At 31.4% G+C, this 12,366-nt stretch overlaps 1 protein-coding gene across 2 annotated transcripts in view; it reads right to left on the bottom strand.

The window, feature by feature from the left end:
* The window catches only part of LOC123707247 (lachesin-like), a 41,998-nt gene extending 38,222 nt beyond the window's left edge, over positions 1–3,776 (bottom strand). Inside the window, exons 1-2 of one of the 2 annotated variants that reach the window (XM_045657132.1) lie at positions 3,680–3,776; positions 3,041–3,255 (exon numbers count right to left, since the gene is read on the bottom strand). In XM_045657132.1, the coding sequence (XP_045513088.1) occupies positions 3,041–3,113 (73 nt within the window). In that variant the 5' untranslated portion in view covers positions 3,114–3,255; positions 3,680–3,776. Of the gene's footprint in view, positions 1–3,040; positions 3,256–3,646 lie in introns of both variants that reach the window. The other variant, XM_045657133.1, reaches the window with a different exon arrangement.
* Between the last annotated feature and the right edge of the window lie 8,590 nt (positions 3,777–12,366).

The raw sequence follows: 12,366 nt of genomic DNA, 5'->3' as shown, positions 1-12,366 counted from the left end.
CGAATTTTTAAAAGGTTTTTGAGCTAATAACTTGTAACTATTCTGAACATTAAAATTTGAAAATCATTTGATCTATGAGGACGCTTATCAAAAGAATACTTGTAACTCTTAGACTGCAATTTCTTGACTGAGTTTGTTAACATTTATTACTGTGTGGGCCTGGGTATCCGGAAACTAAATCCAGGATGCTCCCTACCCTCGGTGAAATAATATGCGCTGGTTCGGGTGTCGTATGTCAGTATAATAATAAAAGGAATCCAATAATCGATAAGACTTAAACTAGCTTTTACCATCCACGATGGCGTATCTCACTCCAAATACTGGATCCTTCAATGATGAATCTAAAAAAAAGTAAATGCTATACGGTATGCATTTAGTGCGCACGCGACAGCGGTTAAAATTTAACTCCCTTGCGCCATTACGCCGGGACCCCCTACCATCTCCGGTTCGTGTGTCAAAGTCAAATTGACAATTGTCATCCTTCTTTGATTGAGACCGATTTAGCGCGAACAATTACTATAATTAATTTTTATAATTATTATAGACATATTGTTGTGTGTATAGAGTTATAAATCGGATGATGATTCAAAATTAGTTTTAACGGTCGCTTTGGTAATAGGTATGACAGTTATTGCCAATTTTTTTACTAACTTTATTTTTAACGAAAGATTTTAGTAGAGGAAATTGAACATTCTTAATCTACAAATCAATTTATACATATTATTGATAGTTGCCTTTCATGAAGGTGCGTCATAATTAAAATTCTTATTATAAATAATTAAAATTAGTACTTTAATTCTAATTCGTATTTATTTGAAGGATAGAAATATTTAAATCTCTGATGTTGAAAGTTATGTAAAATTACTGTAAGTAAAATTTATTTTTGGTGATTCGCCTAAGTTCTTCGACGTCATTATTCGGCTTGTAAGTGCGGCAACGTCGCTCAACGTATACAGCAAATTTAGCTGTAGGTTAAATAACGCACCTATAGATATAATAATAATTTAAAATGATAAATTATAAAACTAAAATAAATTTAAAGTTTAAACTTATAAATATTATTTTTATTTTTTGCTCAATTTGTTGTACATTAGATATTTATTATGTTTTATTTATTCATGTATTTTAATTTATGGGATATTTAGATCAAACATTGTAACCAATTTACGATAAAAACATCGGTAGCCCATCGTAAAGAACATTCCCTAAAATAATTTCATTTAAAACCTACATCAAAGCCAATACACGTTGATACACAAAACACAGTCCATATTTTAATACAATTTCACATGACCCGACCCTTTCAAATATTAATTTTATAAATGGTAATGGAACAAAAACGTGTTTACCTGATAAATTGGATTACACAGCTATTGTATTAGAAGATTTTTTATGATAATCTACATACTTAGCAGCTGTCCATTGAATTAAAGCGCTTTATACGATTACTTTTTAACTTTACAACTAGGTTTAATATAAAGTTAAGCTAAGAGAACTGAGTCTATTTTTAACTCAATGGATTTTTCTATCTATATGGGTAATTGTACTGAGGCTTATTGAAATTCAGAACGAGAACAGAAAATTTAATAGAAATAAATTATAATAACGATTAGTTTAGATTATTATTCTAGTGTGTAGATTAAAGGCCGCGTAGAGGCGATGAGAACTTGGAAAAAAACTTATCGTGATAGGTAACACAGAAGGTAAAAGATCACGAGGCCGTTCACCAACCAGATCGATCAAGTGAAAGACTCATCGCCTTCTATACACTATCTTAAGAGACGCGCTGGACCAAAACCTGTGGAAACAGATAGTCTGCTCCAGACGCTTTCGTGCTGAGCATGACGCTCAGACATGAGCTGCCGATTAAACAGAGAGAGTGAGATTAAAGTGATTTTAGTTTTTCGGTACGGTGTTCAGAAAATATACCTTGTATTATTTCTTATTCAACATTGCTTCTTACATGGATACATATTTACATTTAAACCTTAAAGCCGTGATGGAAATCATAGAAAAGGGACCGGCTGAAACATGGCCCGATGTCCTAAAATTGGCGATGTGTGAGGTACAGTACTAAACATCTACTTTTGTAGATTTACTTACTTACTTTTGTTTGTGTATTTTTAAAATATATGAGGTTTCCCGACTGTATAATGTAAATAAATATATATATAAAATGGTTTGCTTATTAAATTGTGTAACAGTTCCTGCGTCTGCCTATACTCTCGTGGAGTAACTCTAACGATTGAGGTGCTGTTCATTAAAAAATGAAGGAAACCTAAACCTGACTGAGTCAAATGCACTGGACTCGTTCAAAAACAACAAGTAAAAAATTTCCCCATACTGTGGGCATGGATAAACACATTTTGTTTGTGCCGGACCCCATTAGGGGGTTATGATTCTTCATTATATGAAATCATACAATGTTTTTTTATGGATTTATTTAGAAAAATATGAACGTCGAACAGGTATATATTTTTTCACCAGTACAACTTTGTTTGGCGTTGTCAGATGAAACTGGGGAACACAATAACTATTCCTTTATCATATAATAAACTCGAAAGAGCAATAAGTTAATATGTATAATATATATAATAAATAAACTAAGAAATACATATTTATTATTTTTATAATAAATTACACAAATCAGTAAATATTGCAGCTCATATTGTACAGCAGTAGTTTCCTGAGAGAAAAAAACAATTTTTAATTTACCTAACATCGTTTCCGTCTTAATGTAAAATTGTGATGACCACCATGACTAAAATACAAATTAAACAGATCCAATATGTATTTTGAGCTGAAGTTAACAATATTTTTTTAACACATTAATGGAATATTTAACTTAATCCGGAAAAATAAATTTACAGAAGTTTTAAAACGATTCAAACAATCTTAGTCTAGTTAGGTAAAATACATGTACGTTGTTTTGTATAACGCGTTTTGCGTAAATTATCTTATTTTCTTCGAAACATTTGAAATAGCTATAATAAACGCCTCAAAGGCTTATTTATATTTATTTATAGTTAAGCGATCTTACCTTTTAAAGCCATTGTTGGCAAAAAGGCCAATGCTTGTAGCATCGAGCAGAACCAGGATCGTTCCGACCTCATTCCGCAATTTATTCACTCATCACCTTAACACAGTACATTTCCCGTTCATTTGTTACACTATTTGTTTATTTGTTACACGGAGTGTTCATTTGTTACACTAACAAATGTTGCACTTATGTTACTACTTCAATATACGGAGTGACTGTAAATGGTTAAAATGATTCCTTATACACAATTATATATAAAATTATATCTAAATGTAAACATAATATTCTGTGGCACATTTGGAAATAAAATAAAGTTTAATATTATACAAGATATTGAAATGGTGTCTTAGTTATGACTGAACCAATTTCACTTCAATCAATGTTTCAATTTTGATGAAATCTCACCCAATTAGTTTGAAACGCTCTTTGTTATACGATTGCCGGTCTCAATATTATTAATATTTATAAGAAACTGTTTGCTCAAGTAGTTCAATTAATTCCATTTGAACCGATTCAATTAGCGAATAATACATTTTCATTTCAAGTGAAGATGAAATTTTGCAAAATATTGATATTACAACACAAATGACAAGAAAACAAAATTACTTTAAACTGCGTGTTTATAACGTTTTGACTTACGCTACTAAATAACATATTCCTTTAAATGTATTTCTGATTATTTGTTGGGTTAACGTAATTTTTAAAACACGGGAAACATCGAAACGATGGAAACCGCTCTCACGCGTCTGCCCCGTAGCAGATTTCGTAGCACACTGGGCGGCCGTAGCACACTACTACGCCGCCTACGTAACATTGCATGAAAAGGTTAGTACTCCAACGTTTAAGCCTTGCGCCTTTTTCATGAATACGAGTGTCTTGTTTTCTGTTCGCTGTGGTTTGTTTTAGAAACGAGCCTTTGTAAGTGTAATATCTTCTAATGGTGGCACAACTGCTTACGTCTTTATTATTCATACTTCATAAATCCTTGAGCCATGGTAATTATCATATCTACGCCGCTACGCTTTTGCTTTTTCTTTAATATAATGTTTGTTCTGTAAAAATCTAAAAATATAATAACCGCAATATAGAATTTCGTGTTAGCATTATTAGCCTTATTTATGGGGTTTTAACATGATCTTAACACTTAGTTATAAGCTTATTACAATTTTGACCTTGTTTATTAGTTAATGCTTTGAGTGTTCAAGAAATTCGTATATTTTTACTTAAGCCACTTAAGTTATGACACGTTATAAAAAGATTAGTTGTGAAGAAGCCGGCGACCTAAGTGTTTTCTCACTGCTTATTACACTTAAGCAGAGGTGACGAACATTTTTACGTCATGTCTAAGTAAAATATCGCGTTATTTTAACTTAAAATCCGAAAGCAACAGCAGTTTAGGCACTATTTTGTTTTGGATTTTCGAAGCTATGTTCGTATAATGCTATTAATGTAAATTATTTGCTAATGCACTCTTATAGGTTGTATAATATAAATGAACATCTTCTCCTTTATAGGTAGAGTAAACAGAAGAAAAAAATGCTTAGCGAATTTTATTATGTAGGTTGATATCTTCTTAATGTTGATTGTTTAAGATTTATTACAATTATTATACTATTCAAAAAACATAATTGTTTAGTTTAGACATACCTAAAATTATATACAAGCCTTGGACTCACCTCTGCCAAAACTCATCTCGTAATATATACGTATATTGTGTGAATTGCGGACTGTGTGTGTGTGAATATGTATTGTTATATAATAACAGCTCCTAAATCATATATAAATAAACATACTATTCAATTAGGATATCAATTGAACTTTTAATCACTATTTTAACTTTGCAAATAAATAATCCTGTGAAACCTTTTCTCAGTTAACTGAAGGGTATCTGTGCAGAAAAACATTAAAACAAGTGACGGGTGCGGTAGCACGTCTGTGATTGAACTAGATACGCCGTTTCCTAGTCGCAAAGAAACGAAACACGCCATTATTTGTTTCTAAGGAACTCTAAGTATAAAAGTTCAATATCCCTGATACACCGTATCATAATTTATATGGTTTCCGCTAAGAAACGAAACCATAGAAATTGAATCGCTTCAGTACGTATACCCTATGAATTGTTTTATGTGCTTAAAAATTGTCAGTAAAACTACTTACTACTACTTTATAGCTATATTATACGTAAGTCCACAACTGACATGGTGTTTCTTTTCGTTCTGAACTGTTTTGCTGCTGCTGAACTGCCCAAAAATTTAAGTAGTAAAAGTACAAGTTTAACGAAAATTGTAGGCTTTTTAAGCTCTGATTTAAATGGAAATTTATTCATTATGAACATCGTATCATGTACATGTTTTATTGTGGTTGTCAATTAGTTTTTGCAAACAAAAACTTCAATGCATAATAATTAAAGCAACGTCATATTAATATTTCATGGCTTGATAATTTATTATAATATTGAGGTTTATTTCATGGGTCACTTCGACGTATAGGAGAAAATTTTAAAACGACCGTGGGACGGGTCCTTTGATTTTAATTAAAGGCAACACGAATTTGGGCATAAAGTTTCTGAACCTACAATTCACCCACATACGAGCAAGTATTCATTGCGAATATAGAATAAAAATACCGTTACGATAAATCGGAGTTCCAAAAGTATCATTCTGGTAGCGCTACACGTCTGAGAGTCGGCACTTAGGTACAGCATAATAATCCAGATATATCAGAATCTATCGGTATTATATTAGCTAAATAAATACCAGCACAGCAGTGAGCAGTGTTGGCCTAGTGGCTTCAACATGCGACTTCCATCCCTGAGGTCGTAGGTTCGATCCCCGGCTGTGCACCAATGGACTTTCTTTCTATGTGCGCATTTAACATTCGCTCGAACGGTGAAGGAAAACATCGTGAGGAAACCGGCTTGCCTTAAACCCAAAAAGTCTACGGCGTGCGTCAGGCAGAGAAGGCTGATCACCTACTTGCCTATTAGATTAACAAATGATCATGAAACAGATACAGATATCAGAGGCCTAGCTAAACATGTTGTAGCGCCATTGATAAAAAAATAAAATTCCAACACAAACCTTGTAGACCCTAAAAATATTGTCAACACAACCTCTCTTATGAAATTATAACTTTATGACCAATAAAAGCGGCAACGGAGCCATGAATTTTTTATCTCCGTTGAATAGAGACGTTTGCAATTAATTATTTTACAACGAATTTCATCAATTTGTTTGTCCTTATAAATAGATGGGGGCCACGACCAGGCAATTTAAACAATCATGAATGCCTTGATTCATAACAAACCTAATTTTTTAATGAAAAAAATATTGTGTTATAGAAGAAACAATTGTTTTGATTTGTTCATCTAATTTTTTTACAACATGTTGTTTCTAAAAGAATTGTCTAATATGATTAAAGAATGTCATTATTTTATAATATTTTTTGTTCCGCTAATCCAGCCATTATTCAAATAACTTACGATGACCATTTAATCCACTATGACGTCACTATTAAGACAAAATTGATCGAGAGAATTTCATAGTTTCTTTTTTTCACAATATTATGAGAGGTATATACCTATCATCTTGTAATACTATTAAAGTTTGCTTAAAGTGATCTCTGATCTATTGAAATGAGTTTTAAACAGATTTTATTTGCAAAAAGTAGCAAGTGAAAATCAGTAATATGCCACTAGGCTAACACTGCTCAGATTTGGGGTAAATTTGATATGTTTTAATAAAATATTAGTAACCGATATCTTTCAACTATATCCATGACAAACAGTTGTCAACAACACTATCAATCACTAACTCGTTGGGCTAAAGCTGATTTCACAGGGCGGGAAATGTTATGACGTCTTTATTGGATAAATATTTTTGTATTGATCAAATATTCCCTCATATTGGGGTTGGAAACTGTTCTGTTATGGGTAAATCTTTTGTCTAGTTGTTCATGCTTTATTTAATCAGTTTATCGAGGTATCTTCATGAGAATGGCCACTGTATTTGTCTTGGAACTAATGTCACAACTATGACCAAAACACACACTTGTGCTAATCTTGTTTGTCATCGAGTATGATTATTAAATATATCTACTTGCAGCACGCTTGAAGTGTTACTTTGCAGTTTGCTCTGTATTGATAAATATGATTCTAATTTTATCCGCCAGGACTGTACACCGAAGGGTTAACATTATAAATGGTTGGGTTTGCCCAACGTGCTGTGGTCAATATGATTTGTAGGCTTCATTTAAAGTCCTTCAGGATATTAGTGACCGTCTAAGAAAGCCATAACTACTTAAAGTAAAAGTTTGTGTTACATAAATTTAAATTAATATCGCAAGAAGCAATTACGAATAATAATAATGCTACAAAACATAATCTCATTAGTTTTTTACAGATCATTTCAGAAATTTTAAAATAAAATATGAAAAAAAAATGTGGTGTAATGGGGGGCCTTATCGCAAGTAAGCGATCTATGCCAGTAAGTCCTATAAAATAAAATAAATAAAACAGAATAAAAATATAAGTGTGCAAATTATAAAACAAAATAAAACAAAAAATATAGATTAATAATGAATCTAAACTTAATATTAATAAAGAACACCAAGGAGACTCAATAAACATACCAGAGGGCTACTATGAGCTCTTATACCGAGCCTATTGACAACCTACAACTGAGATACATCGCTTATTCATACCATGACATCGAAAAACGAGACGGTTTACGTTCCCACGTGACCTTAGTCCTTATCAAATTTCGTTCATTCAATTTTTATGAAAATTCGTACTATGACCGCTCGACTAAACCTAAATTAGACCGATACGCCTTTAAATTATGACGGAATAAGCGATTCTAAAAACTTCAACATTTTTGTATCGAACGTGTCTAAATAAAATTCATAATTAAAACTAGTTCATAAAGTATGATTAAGAAGATATACTGTGTCTTATATAGTAAATCTTTATAATTCAGATATTGAAGAGGTTAATTTTTAGTTCAAAGAAGTGTGATTATGAAGAAAATATTTTAATAAATCGACTGACATAATAAAAAAGATGACAATGCCTTCTTCCGACTACAGAGATCGAGTCGAGTCTATAATTTGTTATAGATTCGTTGATGATTATAGTGTACCTTCACACAATTGTACAAAATATGTTTTATAATATTAAATTAATTAATTATGTATATAGATAGTATTATATTACAAAAACAATACAACATTATTCCCTAAAATATCATATATTATTTTAAACAAGCTATCGCCCGCGTTGATTTCGTGTATATTACTAGTCTCTTTTTTGCGACTTCTTCAATGATAGTTGTAATTGAATATAGTATAATTCACCTAAACTTTGTATAGGAATCAGTATAGTAAGTATATATTACAATAAGTTACGAATTATTTTCGAGATATAAGTTTTGTAATAATTATATCTACTAAAATATAATAGCGTATTGTGATGGATAATTATTAAAAATAATTTTTAGATTTTATAAATTATTAGAATCATACAATCATCTGTCGAAGCAAGATTGGTAGTTAAATTTCAGAACTAACATAGAAACCACAAACAACGTTATCTCATTCAGTCTTGCGATGCCAATACGTTTCAGTTTATATGATATAGTACGAAAAAATGCTATTGAGTTTAGTAACCTAAACTCAAAAGCATCTCAACTGGATTGTTTTAAGAAATCTCATGGAAGAGCAAACAAAAGTAAAAAATAATTAAAGTAAAAGAGAATGTAAAGCTCCAAAGCTTTTTATTTGGTTAATTATTTACTGATAAGGTGTTAGCTAAGGTTGTTATAAGTATCATTTACAGCCAGTGGATTTGGAGTGAGTGGTTAATTTGTCGAATCATAATACGATTACATATAAAAAACGAAATTTCTTATTAAAAATTGGTTTTGTACAGTTTTCAAGTTATATATCCAGTGACGATACAATCCTACTTTCTATTATAGACAAGTAGCCTTCTGTGCCTGACACATGTTCTGAAATAAACAGTATTGACAATATTCTTAGCTAAAATATAAAAGGTTTGATCCCTGTGGCCCTGTACCTTAAAGGCTGGCAGCATTTCCTCGCTGTACTTGTACGCTTGCGGTACTTATTTTTTAGAATAGATCTATAATAGAATAGCACGATATAGAAGTTCTACAGTAATCTTTCCAGCAAACAGAGAAAATATATAGTTGATTATTTTTCTATACAAACTACCTTTGCTATAAACTGTGTAACGAAAAAATTGTAACGCGATTATATTGTATAATAAAGTAAACATAATCACAAACATTTACCTGCTTAGTCAGCAAAGGATGAAGGAATGAGTCAACAAACTAATGGCTAGAATACTTGAATTACATAGACGTGGCTTTTTGGCTGTTATTATATAACATTACATACACACCATTTGCACAATACACGGTTTAATTTCTTACCAAATAAGTTACGGAAGAGCTGGACTGAGCTCCCTAGTACTTTAACACATTGAATATCGTACAAGTTTAGTAGTTTTTATTATTTGTGTTGCTGTACTTTTTTCACATGCATCTTTTTGACGGGGTAAGATTTGCACGCGTAGATAAGGACTAGCACTATTCATACATTAATGCAAAGAAAATATACAATAGTTAACAATATACGGGTTAAAAGAAATTTATTCTCATAACAGACAATAGCCATTTACATGAGAACTTATATACTAAAGATACAATTTATCACGTCGTGGGTCATTGAAGAGCTTCAAGGATCAATTAGCGAAGTAGAACTTGGGTGGACTTCCATTTACTTAGATAACTGTTAATAGTTTCTTTACATTTAACCAAACAAATCGATAACCACTAATATACTCACGTACCTCACATAACAATATTGTATCATAAATGTTAGGGTAATTACGCATGTGAAGTTGGGAAAACTTTGGTCATTAGGCAGGACCATACTAAGTGGGGAGATCCCGTTATATCCACCAAACGGCCCAGGTGAAACCCAATTTACTTCCTTAAGTCATAAGAGTTTATTATAGACTTAGAAACGACTAATGAACTACTAGAAAAGAACTTTATTGAAAGCAATAAAATATTGATGATGGCATATGTTCCTATTTGATTTATATGTAGAAGTTAACTTGCGTGGAAAAATGTTCACACGATCTTTACTTAAATTATAAAAGAATAATACAGAAGAAATATATATATACAGTTAGTTGCAATATAAAATAGCAGTTTTAGATTTGACGCTTATTAGTCTTTGACGTTCTATGCGCCGTTGTACCTGATTTGATATTCATTTATTATAAGTCTCGCCGGAAAGTTTAGGACTAATTTAGGTTTTAATATTTTCGGGACTCGTTATTATATTGCCTAGTTGCGCTCATTTGTAAATTGCAAGACTTTATTTTCCTTTAATTATTTTACTACATAATGCTATTCGAAATTATTATGAGCACAGTAAATTCATTAATATACCATATTACAGTTCTTTCTCTTGAGATTTCTATGACAAACTTCAAATTACACCTTAGACCACACTCAAAATGTCTAGGCGCGCTAACTGCCAAACTTCTAGCTATTATGTCAAAACAAGTTTCAGGAGATTTCGTTACATGTATTTCACGTGGAGCTTTGTAAGCTCGGCCTCTGTGTTTGCTATTTCGTAAACAAACATCATTAACGTTTGAAATATCATTGTATATGCCAAGTATATGAAATTATAATACCAAGCCTAGCGTTTGTAATTTTTTTTTCAAGATTTTATTTTGTATAAAATATTAACATGTGGAATTGTGTTAAATATCTGCTAATATTATTTTGAACTAATATTTTATCAGTTACAGTTCTGATAAAACTAAAAAAATAACTTTAATAACTTACTTTAAATAAGTTGGTATCAAATTGTGTAGATTAGTTCTTTAGATTCATGTTATATAACGGTTAAAGATAATGAAATATTCTAAGTATATGTTTCTATTTTATATTGAACAAAAAGGATTTTCAAATTTACTTATTCTATCAAAACCAAAAATTAAATAAAAAAATAGTATTTTGGGTGTGTTTCAGTATAATAATTCTAAAATAGAATTTATAAAAGAAACAGCCTCAAACTACTGAGTAAATGTAGCCAATTTAAAAGTGGTTCTTACTTTGGGCCAAACCGTCATCTCATTTCAAGCGCAAATGAGATCACATCCTGGTGAAACTGAGTGGATTTTCCACTTAGTTTTTCGCTAAGTAATGATCCAATCAAAGGGGCGAAGAAAGTCTGAATATATAAAAAAGTTAAGTTGATATCAAATATGTTGAAATTTAAACAATAAAAGATTAATAAAATTGATATACAGTTTAATTAATAAAAACTTATTTGCTGGCACTATTTAACTAAAACACTCAAGTCTCTATTAATAACAAAGAAAGCCCAAATTGAAAGAAAGAGACGAAACGGTATTTTAGTTAAAAGAGTGCACTAAAACTGATGAAATATTTATTTTAATACCTTAAACATACATATAAAAAACAGTTTACATAATTTACTAGGCAATGGGCGGCCTCATCGCTTACAAGCAGTTTCTTCTTCAAGCTTATTATACTATCTAAAACTAGAAATATACTAACTAAACTGAAATCTAAAAAATAATTAATTGTTTCTTCTATTATGTTAAGGTAATAACTACCTTATATGGCTTAACTAGGAGAGAGTTTTATATAACTCTTATATAATTATTATTATTTTATTTATATATATACTTATAGTCATAGGTGTTCAACAAAGAGTGGCTCGATTCGACTAATCCCTCTCCGAGCGGCGTTGATCCTCTGGCGTTGCGTAGAGATGTGGTGTCAAGCTGCATCTTCTACCGCATTTACCATGGAGAGTGTTTAGACGTGTTGTTCAGATTATTAACTGCAGTTGAGTACACTCGTTCTACAACTGAGCAATTTTTGCCGCGCACCACTGCTATTTGGAACCAGCTGCTGAAGTATTTCCGAAGCAATTTGACTTAGGGTCCGTCAAGAAAAGAGCGTACCAATTTTTAAAAGGCTGGCAACGCACTCGCTAGCCCTCTGGCATGAGTTTTCATGGGCGGCGGTATCACTTAACACCCTTTGAGCCTCGTTTTCGAGCCCGTTTGCCCCCTGTACTATAAAAAAAGATCTAACGTAAGCTTGCTTTTTAGTTCGATATATGATAATATACATATATACTACATATTATAATCATATTAAATTAAGTTAGAGCTGCTGAGAATAGCTGCTGCTGCTTTAGCTGTGAAGTTCATACACATAATATGTATTAAACTAATGTTATAATACAAT

Source organism: Pieris brassicae, chromosome 3, assembly GCF_905147105.1.
Source record: "Pieris brassicae chromosome 3, ilPieBrab1.1, whole genome shotgun sequence".
NCBI lineage: Eukaryota > Metazoa > Arthropoda > Insecta > Lepidoptera > Pieridae > Pieris > Pieris brassicae.
The sequence above is the reverse complement of the archived record's forward strand: the minus strand, read 5'-3'. Positions and strand labels throughout refer to the sequence as shown.